The 21,271-nt window shown below is 41.5% G+C and overlaps 1 protein-coding gene across 1 annotated transcript in view; it reads left to right on the top strand.

Annotated features, from left to right (window-relative positions):
* The window catches only part of LOC139369702 (RALY heterogeneous nuclear ribonucleoprotein), a 187,702-nt gene extending 170,742 nt beyond the window's left edge, over window positions 1-16,960 (top strand). The window contains exons 9-11 of the mRNA XM_071108964.1: window positions 3,334-3,482; window positions 3,789-3,833; window positions 16,464-16,960. Coding sequence (XP_070965065.1) covers window positions 3,334-3,482; window positions 3,789-3,830 — 191 coding nt within the window. The 3' untranslated portion in view covers window positions 3,831-3,833; window positions 16,464-16,960. The remainder of the gene's footprint in view (window positions 1-3,333; window positions 3,483-3,788; window positions 3,834-16,463) is intronic.
* The last annotated feature ends 4,311 nt before the right edge of the window (window positions 16,961-21,271 follow it).

The raw sequence follows: 21,271 nt of genomic DNA, 5'->3' as shown, positions 1-21,271 counted from the left end.
CAGAGTTCCCAGTTGTCTTGAAAGCACCATAAATCCAGAGAATGCCAGACTTTGACAAAGTTTGATAAAATTTAACCACGAAAGACCGCCGCTTGTTCATGTGAGCCCTACACAAAAATGTTTTGTATGCTGCTGCATAAATACTGTAATATGCCAGGGAGATATGTATTCTGTAGCTAAGAAAGTCATACTAAGTATGTTGTGTAATACGCTTTTAGTAGCCCATGTGCCACACCCTAATAATTTGGTCCCTTTCCCCCTCCTAACTGTTCTGACTTGTTGGTGCATATGTAGCCTATAGCCTGTTTTTAGAGAAATGCAATCATCAAATATTGTAAGAGATTTCATTGTCTGCTTATATGCCCCCTATATGGAGAATACTGTAAGAACCACCCATGTTCTGAATTCTGTTGCTGTACATTTCAAAAGTGCTGAACAAATATTTAGATTGACTACGTCCGATCTAGCTCGCTCATTAATGTCTTAACCGAAATTATGGATTGCCTCTTATCTGCTTGTTGTCCCCGTATGCTATAGTTTGTATATCTCAATTGTCAGTAAAACCACATTTGTTTAAGCAACTCAGCCATATCAGCTATGTTTTTTAAAAAGGCAGTAAATTAGTCTGAACTGTTTCGCTGCCAGTCAAGACTCCACTGATAGCCAGATGTAGCAGTGGTGAGGATTCACTCTATGGTGCTGAAAATAAAGCTCTGCTGTTGGGACAGCTTTATGTAGGCCCTAACAGTTTGTGGGCACCACTTGTCACCGTTATAGTGAAATTAATGTATTGTTTAGTGTTGTGTTGTGGTTTTGCTGGCATGCATCTAAAGAAAAATTGGGGAGTTTTCCCCACCAACATTTACAAGCTAAAATCGCCACTGGATATAATAACCCTCATATCGCAGTAAACTTGGAGTCACGTGATGACATGTTGTGTGGTCTCCCACTACGACTCATCGGGAAAGCATGCAGTTTTAGGTTACAGATGAAATATATGATGAACCCACTGGGTGGTGAATGCTCCTTTTCAATAAATATCGAGGGTCATATTCTGGTGACATGATGATTGAAGCTCGACTGCCGTTTGACAAATACAAATAATCTTGCTCTTTTTGTCCATAATAATAATAATAATCTCATGTAGGCTCTATTTGCACTCTAGCCCGCGGTTGACTAGAGTAGTGGCTCCCAACTGTGTGGGGCCAAGGGTTCACCAAGGGGGGCGGAAAGGAACGCAGTCCGGCTTTAAACTTACTCTTGAAAGTTTCAAAATTGGGCAGTGCATCATCAGTTCCTCTTGTCATGTTAGTCATTGAATGCCATAGAGAGCTCTTTATAACCTGTCAGAAATGTCTAGATCAACTAGCCCATGTTAGCTGATGTTTATTTATTTTTTTGCCCATAGATATTGTTGTAATTTTCTTGTCACTAAAATATCACAAATACACATTAGACATGGCAAAATGTATAGAATTGCAAGAAAATTAGCTTTGTGTGGCAAATATATATATATATTTTTAAATCAGCCCATGATAAAATGTGCAGAATTGCAGGAAATAAGCTTTAAACATGCAAAATTCTCTCCACCAACAAGAAGGGTGTGAACAGTGTGTCATGATCAGTGCTGGTGCCCTTAGAAATAGATGTGGCATAAAGATGTTCCAATGCTGGAAGGGGGCACCGAGTGAAAAAGTTTGGGAACACCTGGGCTAGTGCACATGTGGCAATAACAAAGTTTGCATACTAGCTATATACTACAAACACATTTGAGAAAACCATCAGTAGAGTTGAAAATGCGATGTAAACCCATTTAACTTGTATTTTTTATTTGGTACATGGGAATTTAACTGCAAAACATATTTTATATACAATACTTCATCACGTACAGCCATTTATCTGCAACAAGTACATTTAATGGAAACCTCTGGTGGGAAAATATGCATGTTTTTATGCGGATTCAGAATATTCGCATGAAAATCTGTCACCAACTGGATGGAAATTCACTTATATTCAGTTCATAAGCATCAACTAAAACCTCTAGCGTCCTATGATGAAACGACTGCTGTGCAAGGTATTGGACAAGAGCTTTATTCCAGGGCCCGTATTCACAATGTGTCTTCAGACTAGGAATAGTGATCTAGGACCAGCTCCCCTTGTCAATGTAATAATGTTGCTAATTAGGAGTCTTCATGTGAATCTCATGTTGACTTTGAGCCTCGCCGCAGCAGAACCAGGACAGAGCAAACAGACAGTGATCTCAACTGCCACGGTGAGACAGGAGTCTGGAAGGGATGGCACAGTTTGGGTAGAAAAGAGTGACGAGTTTGTGACATGCAGATGTTGCTGCACAGAGATTGCACTGTTGCTCATGCGCACAGAAAAGGGACAGGGACATAAATGGAAAGCATTTAACTCAAAGCATTTATTGCACTGTTGTATGTCCGGGGAGCATTTGACGGAAAAAGCATGGATGTGGAGTAATTTGGTTTGATGGGTATGGGGTGGGTTTTTTCCAAGATACCATGCCACTCAACCGCTTGAAAAATGGAGTCGCACCTCTGTCGCATTGGCCACATTCTCCAGACTTTCCATTTTAGTTGAATAGTTGAATACTTTAGAAGTGAGAAATGCGGGTGATTCATTTACCGATTTTAATTGCAAGTTGAGGATAGAGGTAATCTCCTCACGAACAATCTCTTATAGTAGTGGCCAGCTCTTTCTGTTTTCTGGTGTTAAGAGCCGCCATGTTCCCGCAGGTGAATTGTGAATGGACCAGCAGCACCAGTGTGACAGAAAGAAATCTATTCAGTCATGTTTGTTTCCTCATCAGCTAGCTAGAAAAGAACCAGCTAACTTTACCAGTATATTCAAACATTTGGGGGCACAGAAAGTAAAAGGGATAGCTTCTTCAGGAGAGCAATAATCATAGCAATGAACGAATGACAGATCTCTAGAATGTTGTCATCACAAACGTGACACATAAAGAGACAGTGTACAATTTTCAATGTAATGTGTTCTCTAGAAAGGAAAATTTTACTTTTATATAATATAGAAACCTAATATTCCATAAATGAGGGATTTGTATCAACATTTTAGCTTTTAATAATAAACAAATGTATTTACATGATTACATATTTGTTTATAGGGCACAACATGTACTTCAGAAGTAGCTGGAAATCTCATAGGCTATATCTCAATCGATTTAAACAATATATATTTTCTTGTGTTTCAAGATGTTGTGTTTTACTTTAAAAAGGGTAAGAGCAATGTAAATGTAGAGCCGTGTGTGTGTGTGTGTGTGTGTGTGTGTGTGTGTGTGTGTGTGTGTAGAGCTACGGAAGTCAGAGGACAACAAGAGTGAGGCGTTTCAGGACGAGTCATGCTCAGACACAGAGGAGCTGGTAGACGAGCCCCATAACAGTGATGTGGAGGATGGGGAGGAGGACGTCACACAGAATGAGTGTGAAGATGACGACATGGTCAGATTGTGTGTTTGTGCTTGCAAGAATGTGTGCTTGAAGCCTGTATTGATGTGGGGTGTGTGTGCATGTACAAGCATATTTACAAGGGTGGGGGTTAGTGTGTTTGTGTGGCCGTGCGTATGTACCTTTGTGTGGCCGTGCGTGAAGGTATTTGAGGTCACATATGACGTGTGTGTTTTTTGGCTTTAGCACGGTATTGTACTGGCATCACACACTGTCTGAACTAATGTTTGCTCAACCATAAGTTCTATTGCATGATATTACATTCAATTCCCTCACATTTCTCTTCACGTCATTTCACAGGAAAACAACCACCTATCAGAAATGGACTCCAACCTGCAATAAAAGGCAAGTTGTTCTGAATGTCGAAATACTCAAGTGAAGCAAAGAAACTTTACATTGACACTAATTACTTGAAATGTGCATGACCACCGGGCATTTGTATGAGACAATAGGTCAGAACAGAACTACTCTGATGCACATTCAAAGCTGTGCTTTTGAAAGACAGCCTGGTCCAAATAGCATGGCAGCTAGTCAATCATTATATAAAAAGTTGGTAAAGTGCTTTATTGACTTGAATGTAGGAACATGAATAAATGCTAGAGCACTCACATGGATAACGTCTGGGTAGCTTGCTAGCTAAGTAGATCGAGTAAGCAATTGCGGTCTTCTATGTTGAGTAGATACAAGGACTTGACTTGGATGTCCATCCGAAAGTCTTTTTCTTGGTATATTTCCAAGAGCGACTGTGAGTACCAAAACATGAATATTGTAGCACAATATTCAGTGAAATATAGACTGTTTGCAGATTTCAATCAGTTTTGTTTCTGAGAATTCTGTAGATAATGTATGGATACGTACATTACTCACTTGAAAACCTGTTATGCAACAGGACCATCCCAGATTAAATTGACCAAATCACCCATGTACTGTAGTAAATGTTAACAACAAATCTTTTACTTGGCTCTAAGCTAAAATGTCAGTTACAGATATCTAGTGGGAAATTGCTCACATTGAACTTGAAACAGTTGGTAAAAGTTATCAAAATGAGGGAAATTATCCCGATTGTTTTCTCTAATCTGGTGTTCAAGGTTAAATGGCTCAACTTCTCTCACGTTTAGACCTCCTCAGCCACTGCGATATTGCAAGGCTTTCAGAAAACAAACACACCATAGTGTCAGGAATCTGTTTCTGATTCCACTGTGATCACATTTCCCCATTTCTCCTCTGAGCAAACACAGAGTGAGGCCCAGGAGACCCAAGCCAAATTAACACAGCGCCAGACACCAATTTCCCCGGTTCGTCACGCTGCCTCCGACTGACACGTGTTTATTTATAAGTTGACGCTCACAGAGAGGGTTTGCATTGGAGACTGAATCGGGCTCATGAGGAAGGTCGTTTTAATACAGTAGGCTGCAGATATTCACATCTGAGCCTGCATTGAAATAAAATGAGAACATGCACTCAACGGACAGTAAACCCATCTAGTCTGAATTATTCGGGGCATGGACACATTGCTCAATTGGTATCAAGGGACACAACTTGTGCCAGGAAAACATTACCCCAACCAGCCTGTACCGTTGACACCAGGAAGGATAGGGCCTGACTCTGCCGTCAGCATAACAAAACAGGAACCGTGATTCGTCAAACCAGGCAATGTTTTTCCTCTCCTCAATTGTCCAGTGTTCGTGATTGCGTGCCCACTGGAGCCGCTTCTTCTTGTTTTTAGCTGATAGGAGTGGAAACTTGGTGTGGTTGTCTGCTGCAATAACAGAGTTGTGCTTTACGATATGTCGTTATGCACACCACCGTTGTAATGCGCCATTATGCCTTGTTTGTGGCCCGCCTTTTAGCTTGCATGATTCTTGCTATTCTCAGTCGACCTCTCATCAACGAGCTACAACGACACTGCTGCTGTTTGTCGCACCATTCTCGGTAAACCCTAGACATTGTCGTGCGGTGAAAAGCCCAGGTAACCAGCTATTTCTGAGATACTGGAATCGGCTCTTGAACTGCACTGTTGGTTAAGGGCTTGTTAGTAAGAATTTCAAGGTAAGGTTTACACTTGTTGTTGTATTTGATACCAATCGTACCACTCTCAAAGTCGCTTAGGTCACTTGTTTTGCCCATTCTAACGTTCAGTTGAACAGTAACCGAATGCCTAGATGCCTGTCTGCAAGCCACTGCCACGTGACTCACTGTCTGTAGAAGAGAGCCATTTTGAATGGGGTTGTGTACCTAATAAACTGGCCACTGAGTGTATATCACCTCACCAAAAGGGTGCTTCAACTGTCCCCATAGGTTAACCCTTTTGGGTTCCAGGTGGAAGCCTCCTTGAAAAGGGTTGGAACCAAAAATACCTGGAACCAAAAATGGTTCTTATGGGGACAGCCGAAGAACCCTTTTATGTTCTGGATGGCACCTTTTTTTTCTAAGAGTGTATGTGAGCCACAGCACTGCTAATTTTTCATCCTTACCCTCTAATCAGGGACTGAGTGAATGGACTGAAATCAAACTCTTTGAGGCGGAGGGCAACAGAGCATGGCAGGCCTGCTCTACCTACGTAATGGTAGGGGGAACACTAGTATTGGGGACCTCAAGGCCCGTGTTTGAATTTTCTTGGAGTGGGCGTTTTCCCAAAGCCTACTTTATTCCATCTATACGCATACAGGAAAGGCTAATAATGTTTAAAACCTGCATATATTAATGCCTTAGTGTGTTGCACAGGTGAATGCTACAGTTCTTATTATTCAAAACTAAAGCGAATGTACTGTATGAAGGAAGCCTAGCTGGATTTCACACCGTACTGATGGCATACTGTGTTGAATCACTGTCTTTTCATGTGTGTTCCTTTGCCTCAGTTTTGAGTATTAGTCCCATAAAGTATGACTTTGTTACCATTTAACTTTAGAGGTAATTCACCCTTCATTGTTGAGACAAATATTGCCAAAATCTATTGCTCATAGAATAAAAAAGGCCCTACCAGACAGTATTCATCACGATCAGAAGGGATTCTTAAAAGGAAGATTGTTTCATAGACTCACTATAGAATTGTAATTTATTATTACTAGTAATAATGGAAAACTTTGAAAATGCAGGGAAAACGGGTATAATCTTTGTAGCTTTGACAGCATTTGATACAGTACATCTAGAATCTCTCATAAGATTGGTAAAAGTTACATACAACACACTTACTTCTCAGAGAACTTTGAATTGTAAAGAGGCATTAAACAAGGTTTCCCTATGTCACCATACCCTATTTATTATGGCTATTGAACTGTTAACATTAGATCGGTGTCACGGCTGTTGGAGGAGGACCAAGCTGCAGCGTGGTGAGCGTACATATTCTTTATTTAAGATGATGCCGACACAAACAAACCGTGAAAGGCTGTGTCCTAAACAAAGTCAACTTCCACCACCAAGAAAAGAGGGAAAAAGGGCTACCTAAGTATGGTTCCCAATCAGAGACAACAATAGACAGCTGTCCCTGATTGAGAACCATACCCGGCCAAAACATAGAAACACCAAATCATAGAAAATGAAACAGAGTTCCCACCCCAAATCACACCCTGACGAAACCAAATAGAGACATTAAAAGGCTCTCTACGGTCAGAGCGTGACAGTACCCCCCCCCCCCCCCCCCCCAAAGGTGCGGACTCCGGACGCAAAACCTGAACCTGTAGGGGAGGGTCTGGGTGGGCAACCAGCCGTGGTGGCGGCTCAGGTGCGGGATGCAGACCCCGCTCCACCTCTGGCTCACCCCGCTTTGGTGACGCCCCGGACTGGAGGCCGTCTCGCCGCTGCGGGCCCCGGACTGGAGGCCGTCTCGCCGCTGCGGGCGCCGGACTGGAGGCCGTCTCGTCGCTGGGGGGCCGTGTCATGGATCGTCGCTGGAGGCGCCGTGACATGGATCATCGCTGGAGTGGAGAGACACACAGGAGGCCTGCCTCGGTGTAGGCACAGGACTCACCAGGCTGGGGAGACATACAGAGAGGATTAGTTCTTGGCCGAGGCACAGGACTCACCAGGCTGGGGAGACAGACAGGAGGCCTTGTCCTTGGCCGAGAAACCGGATACACTGGGCCGTGGAGGCGCACTGGAGGTCTCGAGCTAAGAGCCTGCACAATCCGTCCTGGCTGGATGGTGACTTTGGCCCGACACGTGCGGGGCGCAGGCACAGGACGCACTGGGCTGTGCAGACGCACTGGAGACACAGTGCGCAGAGCAGGCGCAGGATATCCTGGGCCGTAGAGACGTACTAGAGGTCTGGAGAGCAGGGCTGGCACAATCCGTCCTGTCTGGATGCTCACCCTAGCCCGGCAGATGCGGGGAGCTGGGATGTAGCGCACCGGGCTAAGAACACGTACTGGAGACCGCATAACATGGTGCCTGACCAGTACGATGCCCGCCACGGTAAGCACGGGGAGTTGGCTCAGGTCTCCAACCTGACCCTGCCACACTCCCCGTGTGCCCCCCCAAAACATTTTTTTGGGGCTGCCTCTCGGGCTTCCTTGCCAGCTGTGTTCCCTCATAACGACGCCTCTCAGCTTTAGCTACTTCCAGTTCCTCCCATGGACAGCGATACTCCCCAGCCTGCCTCCAGGGTCCTTTCCCATCCAGAATCTCTTCCCATGTCCAGGATTCCTGACCACGCTGCTTGGTCCCTTTGTGGTGGGAAGTTCTGTCGCGGCTGTTGAAGGAGGAGGACCAAGGTGCAGCGTGGTGAGCGTACATATTCTTTATTTAAGACGATGCCGACAAAAACAATAAACACTACAAACAAACCGTGAAGCTAAAGGCTATGTTCCCTAAACAAAGTCAACTTCCACCATAAAGAAAGGAGGGAAAAAGGGCTACCTAAGTATGGTTCCCAATCAGAGACGACAGCTGTCCCTGATTGAGAACCATACCCGACCAAAACATAGAAAACTAAACAGAATGCCCACCCCAAATCACACCCTGACCAAATCAAATAGAGACATTGTCACGCCCTGACCGTATAGAGCCTTTCAATCATATTGTTAAAGCTAACACAAAATGAAAGGATTAGAGACAAAAGTATCAATGTATGCCGATGATTCAAGTTCGAGTCCTCAGTCTTCAACCTTGAAGAACCTCATTGAGTACCTGGATAATTTCTCCTGTTTCTCTCAACTAAAACCCAACTATGATAAGTGTACTACTACTATATTACAGATTGGGTCTCTAAAAGATTCAAACTTTTTAAATTGCCATGTGGTCTCCTGATTAACTGGACAGATGAAGTACTTGGTGTACATACCCCAGAGAAGTTTAGCGATCTAACAAATATGATCTTTTATCAAAAACTTAGCAACAGAGTCTCAAAACCTTGGAGAGGGAGACACCTATCCATTTACGGGAAGGTGATATCACAGTTTAAATATTTATTCAGGGCTCTACAGACTCTAGGGAGAATCCTTTTTCAAATCATGCGCAATTTAAAAAAAACTTTATTTGGAATGGAAAACAAGTATATTTATATAATAAGGCATTAAACCACTCTTAAAAGCCTTCATTGTTTCTAGCAAGCTACTAAGAGAGGCCCATCCACACTCTCTTAGAAAAAAGGGTTCCAAAAGGGTTCTTTGGCTGTCCCTGAAGTAGAAAACATTTTTGGTTCCATGTAGAACCCTCTATGTAAAGGCTCCTACATGGAACCCATAAAGCTTCTACCTGGAACCAAACAGGGTTCTTCAAAGGGTTCTCCAATGGGACAGCCGAATAACCATTTTAAGTTCTAGATAGCATAAGAACGGTAAAAGTATGTCACAAGTGTGTATGGGTTAATACAGTAGATGTAGACCAAACAAACACTATACAAAACACAGGGTTGATACCAAAACAAAAAGAGTGAGGAGTACCTCATAACACAAGTGCACAATGATACCACATGGGATGAGACCCGTAATCATCTGCGCAATACACGCGAAAGCCAAAACACAGCACAGATACTCACACGACCAACGGACATTGGAACAATAATTGACACCAATTGTGAACCAACGGGCACATTTATACAATTACAATCAGGGGAGTATATGGGAATCAGGTGTGCTTAATGACACAGTTCCTAGAGACCGGGACACACCGAAACTGGTGCACGGAATGAGCAAATCCGTGACATTCCAAGGAGCAAAGCTGTCGTCAAGGCAAAGATTGGTTACTTTGAAGAATTGTTTAACACTTTTTTGCTTACTACATGATTACATGTGTTATTTCATAGTTGTGTCAGTATTCGAGCATTTGAGCTAGCCACACGTTTCTTTCACAAACACTGAATGTAACCCGTTTGATTTTGGATACAATGTTAATACATTCACACAAGTCACTACAGCATTCACAATCATCCAAACCGGAAAATGTAGGCTACATTAGTCCTAGTGCTAACTGGGGAAAGATTGACATAACACAAGCATATCATATTTCGATAACTCTTGGCTGTCAGAAACCAAAAAATAACTTAGCTGAAAGCAATTACTATTTCTAATTCATCACATCACGGGTGAGCTCACCATTGATAAAAGTAATTGAGTTAAACACTTCTTAGAAATCAAAAGTAATCTGACGATGGGTAGTTTGTGCGCGCCGCAATGTTTCATTTCTTTTCAAGTCAACCAAAGATAATAAGAGACAAGATGAGTTTGGTCTGTTTGCTGAATGCATGTTGAAGGGGTTGTGTCATCTTCCGGAAGTTTACCCTTCAGCTCATTATAACATATTTGGTCTGACAGATGTTTACATGACAACAAGAATTCAGTGTATAATATCAACAAACATGGTGTCACACATAGCTTAGCATTAGCTCATTATTAACAGTAGAACCTTCAAAAAAGCATTTTACACACATCATAGGTGTCCATTATAATCTATGCAATAATTGGAATGCATTACTCGTCACCAGTACTTGAAAACATTTAAATACAATATAAGACAGAGTGCTACAGTAGAAATGACAACACGATATACAGGAACGCACACATGCCCAAAGTTATTATTTGTAAGAAAAACAACAAGGCAGGCAATGCGAGCGCCAATTAGAAAAAAGTGCCAATTTGTGCAAGACTGAGCAAATGTCTGCATACCTGATCTGTGGAAACATTGGTTTAGTGCTCAGGCTCTCCTCGAAGAGAGAAGTTTGTCCGGCTCAGTAAAGCCTCAAACATAAATTGTACGCAAGACTGAAATGGGCTACTTATGTGAATTAATGAGGCGAAACACACCTAAATTCAAACTGAAAAATGAAACTTGTTAGAAAATTATTTGAAATTGACCTGTTGAAACAGGCTATAGATAATTAGCAGGCAGCGTGTGTTAACTGTCCTGTTGTGTAACAATCACATTTTGGAACAGTGCATTCTGACATCACTTGCATAAAACTCACACTGGGGCAACAGTTAGAAAAATTTGGAATTCACGTGTAAACAGGTTAAGAATGATGATGGGGCCTCACGAGTGGCGCAGTGGTCTAAGGCACTGCATCACAGTTGCTAGCTGTGCCACTAGAGATCCTGGTTCGAGTCCAAGCTCTGTTGCAGCCGACCATGACTGGGAAACCCATGGGGCAGCGCATGATTGGCTCAACGTCGTCTGGGTTAGGTGAGTGTATGGCCGGCAGGAATGTCCTTGTCCCATCGCACTCTAGCGACTCCTGTGGCGGGCCGGGCGCATGCACGCTGACAAGGTTGTCAGTTATACCTGACACATTGGTGTGGCTGGCTTCTGGGTTAAGCGGGCATTGTGTCAAGAAGCAGCTTGGTTGGGTTGTTTCGGAGGACGCATGAATCTTGACTGTCGCCTCTCCCGAATCCATATGGGAGTTGCAGAGATGAGACAAGACTAACTACCAATTGGATACCACAAAATTAGGAAGAAAAAGGAAGAAAAGTAAAACAATTAATTATTTTTAAAGAATGTGTTCTTTGGGACCTTCAATGCTGCAGAAATGTTTTGGGGACAGATCTGTGCCCCAACACACTCCTGTCACGGAGCTCTACAAACAATTCCTTCGACCTCATGGCTTGTTTTTTTTTTTTGCTCTGACATGCACTGTCAACTGTGGGGCCTTATGTAGACCGGTATGTTCCTTTCCAAATCATTTCCAATCAATTAAATTTACCTCAGATGGACTCCAATCAAGTTGTAAAAAACTGCTCAAGGATGATCAATGGAAACAGGATGCACCTGTGCTCAATTTCGAGTCTCGTAGCAAAGGGTCTGAATACTTATGTTAATAAAGTATTTTTTACTGTCATGTTTACTCCCCCTCCCCCCTCGAAATGACGTCACCAGTTGTCTCATCATTACACACACCTGCCACCATCATTACGTGCACCTGCGCCTCATGACACTCACCTGAACTCCACCTTCCTTATTACCTCCCCGATATCTTGGTTCTTTCCTCAGGCGTTATTGACTTCGTTTCATGTCTATACACTTTTCGTGTTTCTTGTTTTCTACTATGTTCTATTTACTATTCAATTTGCCCTCCCGGTACTTGCTTCCCGACTCCCAGCGTACACAGTACATATACACTACCGTTCAAAAGTTTGGGGTCACTTAGAAATGTCCTTGTTTTTGAAAGAAAAGCACATTTTTTTGTTAATTTCAAATAACATCAAATTGATCAGAAATACAGTGTAGACATTGTTAATGACTATTGTAGCTGGAAACGGCTGATTACCACAAACAGTTGAATTTGGAAGTTTACATACACCTTAGGCAAATACATTTCAACTCAGATTCACAATTCCTGACATTTAATCCTGGTAAAAATTCCCTGTCTTAGGTCAGTTAGGATCACCATTTTATTTTAAGAATGTGAAATGTTAGAATAAAAGTTGCCACAACTTTGGAAGTATGCCTGGGGTCATTGTCCATTTGGAAGACCAATTTGCGACCAAGTTTTAACTTCCTGACATATATATCCACATAATTTTCCCTCCTGATGATGCCATCTATTTTGTGAAGTGCACCAGTCCCACAAGCAGCAAAGCACCCCAACAACATAATGCTGCCACCCCAATGCTTCATGGTTGGGATGGTGTTCTTCGGCTTTTTCCTCCAAACATAATGATGGTCATTATGGCCAAACAGTTCTATTGTTGTTTCATCAGACCAGAGGAAATTTCTCCAAAAAGTACAATCTTTGTCCCCATATGCAGTTGCAAACCGTAGTCTGGCTTTTTTTTTGTGGCGGTTTTGGAGCAGTGGCTTCTTCCTTGCTGAGCGGCCTTTCAGGTGATGTTGATATAGGACTCGTTTTACTGTGGATATAGATACTTTTGTACCTGTTTCCTCCAGCATCTTCACAAGGTCCTTTGCTGTTGTTCTGGGATTGATTTGTACTTTTTCGCACCAAAGTACCTTCATCTCTAGGAGACAGAACGCGTCTCCTTCCTGAGTGGTCCGATGGTGTTTATACATGCGTACTATTGTTTGTACAGATGAACGTGGTACCTTCAGGCGTTTGGAAATTGCTCCCAAGGATGAACCAGACTTGTGGAGGTCTTGGCAGATTTCTTTTGATTTTCCCATGATGTCAAGCAAATAGGCACTGAGTTTGAAGGTAGGCCTTGAAAAACATCCACAGGTACACCTCTGACTCGAGTTATGTCAATTAGCCTATCAAAGGCTTCTAAAAAGCCATGCCATCATTTTCTGGAATTTACCAAGCTGTTTAAAGACACAGTCAACTTAGTGTATGTAAACTTCTGACCCACTGGAATTGTGATAGAGTGAATTATAAGTGAAATAATATGTCTAAACAATTGTTGGAAAAATGACTTGCACAAAGTAGATGTCCTAACAGACTTGCCAAAACTATAGTTTGTTAACAAGAAATTTGTGTAGTGGTTGAAAAACAAGTATTTTTTAAATTGTATTAAAATAAAAAAAAAACATGTCACGCCTTTTCTCCCCAATTTCGTGGTATCCAATTGGTAGTAGTTAGGTCTTGTCTCATCTCACTGCTGCAACTCCCGTACGGACTCGGGAGAGGCAAAGGTCGAGAGCCATGCGTCCTCCGAAACACAACCCAACCAATTTTTTTGTGAAGAATCAACAACAAGTGGGACACAATCATGAAGTGGAACGACATTTATTGCATATTTCAAACTTTTTTAACAAATCAAAAACTGAAAAATTGGGCGTGCAAAATTATTCAGCCCCCTTAAGTTAATACTTTGTAGCGCCACCTTTTGCTGCGATTACAGCTGTAAGTCGCTTGGGGTATGTCTATCAGTTTTGCACATCGAGAGACTGAAATTTTTTCCCATTCCTCCTTGCAAAACAGCTCGAGCTCAGTGAGGTTGGATGGAGAGCATTTGTGAACAGCAGTTTTCAGTTCTTTCCACAGATTCTCGATTGGATTCAGGTCTGGACTTTGACTTGGCCATTCTAACACCTGGATATGTTTATTTTTGAACCATTCCATTGTAGATTTTGCTTTATGTTTTGGATCATTGTCTTGTTGGAAGACAAATCTCCGTTCCAGTCTCAGGTCTTTTGCAGACTCCATCAGGTTTTCTTCCAGAATGGTCCTGTATTTGGCTCCATCCATCTTCCCATCAATTTTAACCATCTTCCCTGTCCCTGCTGAAGAAAAGCAGGCCCAAACCATGATGCTGCCACCACCATGTTTGACAGTGGGTATGGTGTGTTCAGGGTGATGAGCTGTGTTGCTTTTACGCCAAACATAACGTTTTGCATTGTTGCCAAAAAGTTCAATTTTGGTTTCATCTGACCAGAGCACCTTCTTCCACATGTTTGGTGTGTCTCCCAGGTGGCTTGTGGCAAACTTTAAATGACACTTTTTATGGATATCTTTAAGAAATGGCTTTCTTCTTGCCACTCTTCCATAAAGGCCAGATTTGTGCAATATACAACTGATTGTTGTCCTATGGACAGAATCTCCCACCTCAGCTGTAGATCTCTGCAGTTCATCCAGAGTGATCATGGGCCTCTTGGCTGCATCTCTAATCAGTCTTCTCCTTGTATGAGCCGAAAGTTTAGAGGGACGGCCAGGTCTTGGTAGATTTGCAGTGGTCTGATACTCCTTCCATTTCAATATTATCGCTTGCACAGTGCTCCTTGGGATGTTTAAAGCTTGGGAAATCTTTTTGTATCCAAATCCGGCTTTAAACTTCTTCACAGCAGTATCTCGGACCTGCCTGGTGTGTTCCTTGTTCTTCATGATGCTCTCTGCGCTTTTAACGGACCTCTGAGACTATCACAGTGCAGGTGCATTTATACGGAGACTTGATTACACACAGGTGGATTGTATTTATCATCATTAGTCATTTAGGTCAACATTGGATCATTCAGAGATCCTCACTGAACTTCTGGAGAGAGTTTGCTGCACTGAAAGTAAAGGGGCTGAATAATTTTGCACGCCCAATTTTTCAGTTTTTGATTTGTTAAAAAAGTTTGAAATATCCAATAAATGTCGTTCCACTTCATGATTGTGTCCCACTTGTTGTTGATTCTTCACAAAAAAATACAGTTTTATATCTTTATGTTTGAAGCCTGAAATGTGGCAAAAGGTCGCAAAGTTCAAGGGGGCCAAATACTTTCGCAAGGCATTGTATGTGGGAACTCCTTCAAGACTGTTGGAAAAGCATTCCAGGTGAAGCTGGTTGAGAGATTGCCATGAGTGTACAAAGACGTCATCAAGGCAAAGTGTGACTACTTCGAAGGATCTAAAATATATTTTGATTTGTTTAACACTTTTTTTGGTTACTACATGATTCCATGTCTTATTTCATAGTTTTGAAGACTTCACTATTATTCCTAAATGTAGAAAATAGTAAAAAATAAAGAAAAACCCTTGAATGAGTAGGTGTGTCTAAACTTTTGACTGGTACTGTATATACACACATTCACACACAGTGTATGGAGGTGTATGCTCAATACAAAATTATAACTCATCACCTCTGTGCCTCAACATTGGAAGATAATTACTTAAAGAATAAATGTAATAGTTAGTCTGACTGCTACCCAATGAAATTATAAATATTATATTCTACAATAAAATAAGACTCCAAGCTGACACAATCCATTATTTAGCATTCATTCCTATTGGGTTGAAAATAATCTGAAACACAACCAAAACAAACAGGAAATGCATCCAACAAATTAGTAGTCACAAGTTTGATGTAGTTTGTGTTCTATGACTATGGGACAAAATACTTAACTTTAACTACTTTAATACAAAATAATATAATTTGCCCCATAAAATGTGAGGACTAGGTACACAAAGTGCTATATATTTAAAAATGGTTCACCCTATATGGATGAAAATACCCTGAAATTAAAGCTGATAGTCTGCACTAACCTCAGTCATTGTAGCATTTCAAATCCAGAGTCCCCCCCAAAAAACAAAAATCCCAATACTTGAGCTAACTGTATCTGTCACAGTATTGTTGTCCATTTGTTTACTCCAATTATATATATATATGTTTTTATTAACCCTACAGGCCCCAGAATCAGCAGTGACTGGCCGGTGATGGGCATGCCCCCACAGAGTAAATTCCCAGACCATACCTAAATGATTATTGCACTGTCGGTCAATTCTTGCTGTTCAGTTCCATAAGCTGGTGCTGTCTTACCAGGAAGATGCACGCAAAAAAAAAAATCCACTCTTACATTCTTTATGTGTCCAACATGGCTAAAATATTTGTTTGATGGAAACATTAATGTGAAAGTAAAGATGACAATGGATCTCTCTATTCTCGCTTGGCTGTGGGCTGGAATTTTTCCTCCTTTTGTTTGTCTCTGAAGTAAGGGGGAAATAGTTCATGTTAGCTATTCAGCTTTAAAAGCAATTGAGGGAAAATAAAACCACATGTGAGGTTTGACAGTAATCCAGCCAAGAGGTTTTTCTTTTTTTGGTTTTAGCATGCTCTGGTGCTCTCCCTGTTCGCAGACACATCTTAATACTGCTTTCCTTTTCTTGTCCAGTCAGCGGGGAGAAAAAAAAAGATTGTCGACTGGAAACTGTTTTAGTACCACAGACTCCACAGGAAGACACTCAAACCATAGGGTGCCGTCAAAACCCGCAACACCGGCCACAGATGAGACGGACAGACTCACAGCTCCACTGTTAAGCAGAGAGGGGGAGCCTCTCTCTTCAAACTGAGAACTCACAGAACGCCACTACACCTCCAAATGACACCACCAGACAATTAATACAGGAATCAAGGACCTGTAAAATTGTTCTATAACTGTCCAAAACAAACGGAACATGTCAAACTGAGGAATGCTACTAGCTAAGGAAAGGAATTACGTTTTTATACTGTATGCTACAGAACCTTCGAATCACTCCTTGTCCAGTCTCCATCCTGCCCCTGTTCTTCCTTCCTCAGTCTTTTCACAATGTTTCTGTTGTCTTATTTATACGCTGATCTCAAATAGATCAAAACGTATTTTTAATGACTGTGCATATTCTTCTGCTTGCATTCTAGAGGCTGCAAGAGATCTTTACAGATGTAAATAAACTATGTTAACTTGTGACTTGGACTTGTGCTTTCACTGCAGGTACACATATCCTTTCGAAAATCTATGCAGAACTGCAGAACCTGGCAGGGTTTTCATGAAAAAGGGAGACCGAGGAAAGCAAGTAACTTTACATTAAATAAAATAATTAACGTTTCTGGTCTGTGAGTTTACCACTGGGTTAATTCAAGTTAACAGGTCAGTAGTATTCCAAGCAGGCAATATTTGGCACAGAACGTCTTAAATGACAGAATTTGTTTGTAAACCATTTCTGGGATATTATATAACCAGACTACAACCAACTGGTCTCTGTTACAACCAGGTAAATATTTTTTATGTTTACGCTAGTCGTTAATAATCTTACTTGAGAAATATCCAAGTGTCTTGGCTGTGTCTGTTTAATATCAAGATGGAAGTTCTGGCTTTTTCACCTGAACAAGACCATGTGCAAACTCCCGTTGCCTTAACAGGATTGGCAGAACAAAAAGTATTTGGGAAGATGAGGAACAGGTTGACATGCATAAATAACAGATGGAATGCTATTTTGACAGCAAGTAAGTAAGTGAACACTAGTTAGGGCTGCTATTTGACTTATCAAGCTCTATTTAGGAATGAGAAATGAGAAATGCTTTATTAGGGGTTCAGAACAAAGCTGTGACAGTTATTCTCTGAATTCTTCAGGTTTTTGTTTTTAGCATAGATTGGTAACTTTTCTCTCATTTGGAACACAAAAACTAGATGCCATTAGTAACTTGGTTAAAAAGATTGGCCTATAAGCCGTTATAAGCAGTCTCACGTAAACCCTCATATCCGCCGCCCCATTTAAAAGGGAGACGTTAAACTTTGTACGTAGGTGTCTTTCCTCTTGAACAAATCTTCCGCAAGGACACAAGGTCTGTCAGGATAGATTTTTCTCCATCTTGGAAATTTTGAAAATCCTTTGAAAAACCTATTCTCATTAACCATAACCACATGTAGTATGTAGGCCAATCAATGGCACATGTTTTAACGTAGTTTGAGAAAAGCTAAGGGATTGGTCAAAAGATGGCTGAGTTTTGACAAATCCAAAATCTGATTTTACATGTCCATTTAAATCACTGTAAATCTACTCCACAGTGGCCTATCAATGTGAATACTTGCCATCGCTATCATGGATGTCCCTAAGATGAACCACACTTAATTACATTTTGAGATATCAAAAAACAAGGAAACTACAACTACTAATTCTTTGCATATGTAATGCTAATGCTGAAAATCATCTGCTCTTCATCTTCTCTTTAATGGTTTTGAGAAAAGATTGTTGCTGCATTCATTTATTTTACAATCCCTTAAATGGCACACAGTTCTCAATGGTTTACTGTCGCTGCGGGTTTACTGGAGCTGGTTTACCCAGCAGCCAAATCAAATTCTCTGCATGGTATTGTGACGTTTTATTGATAACAACCTATTGTTCTCATATATCCTTGGTATTTGTAAATAATAAAACGTAGTTATATGTCCATGGTATCACATCGGGACAAGTAAACTGAAGATCTTGTTTGTATTTTTGATATGAAGACCATCAGGACTTGCCAAACAGTGACGTTAAAGTGAGTGAATCGTTACTAGCCTACCGAATCACATCGGTAAGAGAGCCGTTGATTTGGCTTCATAATTTGCATACTAGTAGGCTTTTTGCCGATTTAACTGATATCGTTTTCTCTCTTCTCTTAACAGGTATGGAACCAGAAGTTAATTAACCATCTGCTCTGTTAATTTTAGACACATTTTTCCATTTGAAAAAGTACCCCTCACACAATTGTTCTTATTTTAAATTGAACCTTTTAATGATTTTTTTTCTAGATAAATTTGGGCTATTTAATGAAATTCTATTTTAATAAAATACATAATTTAAAGAAAAATATAATTGTGGGAATCCATATCTTGCTGTAAAATACTTTAATCTCAAGACAGGTTAAATGTCCTGGGCCCAGTTTCCCAATAGCGATGGAACTTAGGCTTACGAGTGTTTTAATAATGCATCTTTCCTACATCTAACGATGCACTTAGCTGTTCTACGATTGGTCTGAGGTAGGCATTAGATTATGAGCATTTAAATGCAACGTCAATAACAATGGTTTCGGGAAACAGCTCAGAGATTTAATGATGCTTCTATGAAGGTTCTAACGATTAACTTAGCCTTAAGATGATTATGGGAACCCGGGCCCAGATCATATAGGCGTAGACCTAGACGATATCCTAAAAAACAAACAATACAGTGAATTCTGTAACAATAATCCTAGTACGAACTTGAACCCAGGCACATAAACAGGGCAAGGAGAGGTAAGGAGAAATCCAGAACTTTTACCTAGTCTGAACAGAAACAAAGCAACCGCACAAGAGCACACTAATAAAACATGAGACCTAAGCAAAGATACAGAACTACTGAGGAACCTAAATAACAAGGCAACCAGGTGAACAGAGAAGGTAATTAAACACAGGTGAATTCAATGAGTAATCAGGGTAACCTGGAAACTATACAACAAGGTAAGGGTTCCCTCCAGAGGTAACCTAAGGAAACAACAATCAAATAACACAGAAACAGCTCCTGACGTTCCACCATAAGTAGCTGAACTGCGACAGAAATCACAAATGAGTCTGGGGTCCAGAATGTCCCGAGCCGGAACCCAGGATCGCTCCTCAGGACCATAACCTTCCCAGTCCACGAGATACTGAGTCCCACTTCGGAACTGGAGAGGATGCGTGTAGGATAGAGGATAGTGTAGGCTGGCTGTACCTCTATCATGCGAGGCGGAGGTGGAGGCCGAGTGGCCAGAACCAGAGGACTGAACACCACAAGCTTGAGTCTGGAGATGTGGAAGATGGGATGAACCCTCATGGACCGGGGAAGACGATAGGTCACTGGATTAATGCACCATAGAACCTTGACTTGCCCAATGTACCAGGGTGCCAACTTCCTTGATTCCACGCGCAGAGGCAGATCCCTAGTAGACAACCAGACCATCTGGCCTGGATGCAGGAGAGGACTAACGGCAATAACGGTTCACCTGTCGTTGAACCTGAGCTGAGGACCTTACTTTAAATCGGGTAACAATTAAACATAGTAGGTTGATTAGATAAATAACAGTCTTCAGATTAATGTTAAAAGTTTAGAAGCTTTAAATGTTTAGAAGCTTTTGGTAGGCTAATTGACTTCATTTGAGTCAATTGGAAGTGTAGCTGTGGATGTATTTCATACCTTCAAACTCAGTGCCTCTTTGCTTGACATCATGAGAAAATCAAAAGAAATCAGCCAAGACCTCAGAAAAAAAGTTGGAGACCTCCACAAGTCTTGTTCATCCTTGGGAGCAATTTCCAAACGCCTGAAGGTACCACCATTCATCTGTACAAACAATAGTATGTAAGTATAAACACCATGGGACCGCGCAGCCGTCATACCGCTCAGGAAGGAGATGCGTTCTGTCTCCTAGAAAGGAACGTATTTTTGGTGAAAAAAGTACAAATCAATCCCAGAACAACAACAAAGGACCTTGTGAAGATGCTGGGGGAAACCGGTACAAAAGTATCTATATCCACAGTAAAACAAGTCCTATATCGACATAACCTGAAAGGCCGCTCAGCAAGGAAGAAGCCACTGCTCAAAAACCGCCATAACAAAAGCCAGACTACGGTTTGCAACTGCACATGAGAACAAAGATGGTACTTTATGGAGAAATGTCCTCTGGTCTGATGAAACAAAAATAGAACTGTTTGGCCATAATGACCATCGTTATGTTTGGAGGAAAAAGGGGGAAGCTTGCAAGCCAAAGAACACCATCCCAACTGTGAAGCACGGGGATGGCGGCATCATGTTGTGGGGGTGATTTGCTGCAGGAGGGACTGGTGCACTTCACAAAATAGTTGTCATCATGAGGCAGGAAAATTCTGTAAATATATTGAAGCAACATCTCAAGACATCAGTCAGTTAAAGCTTGGTCGCAAATGGGTCTTCCAAATGTACAATGACCCCAAGCACACTTCCAAAGTTGTGGCAAAATGGCTTAAGGACAACAAAGTCAAGGTATTGGAGTGGCCATCACAAAGCCCTGACCTCAATCCTATAGAAGATTTGTGGGAAGAACTGAAAAGGCGTGTGCAAGCAAGGAGGCCTACAAACCTGACTCAGTTACACCAGTTCTGTCAGGAGGAATGGGCCAAAATGCACCCAACTTATTGTGGGAAGCTTGTGGACGGCTACCTGAAATGTTTGACTCAAGTTACACAATTTAAAGGCA

The sequence above is a fragment of the Oncorhynchus clarkii genome, chromosome 17 (assembly GCF_045791955.1).
Source record: "Oncorhynchus clarkii lewisi isolate Uvic-CL-2024 chromosome 17, UVic_Ocla_1.0, whole genome shotgun sequence".
Lineage (NCBI taxonomy): Eukaryota > Metazoa > Chordata > Actinopteri > Salmoniformes > Salmonidae > Oncorhynchus > Oncorhynchus clarkii.
This window is presented reverse-complemented; position numbering and strand designations above follow the sequence as displayed.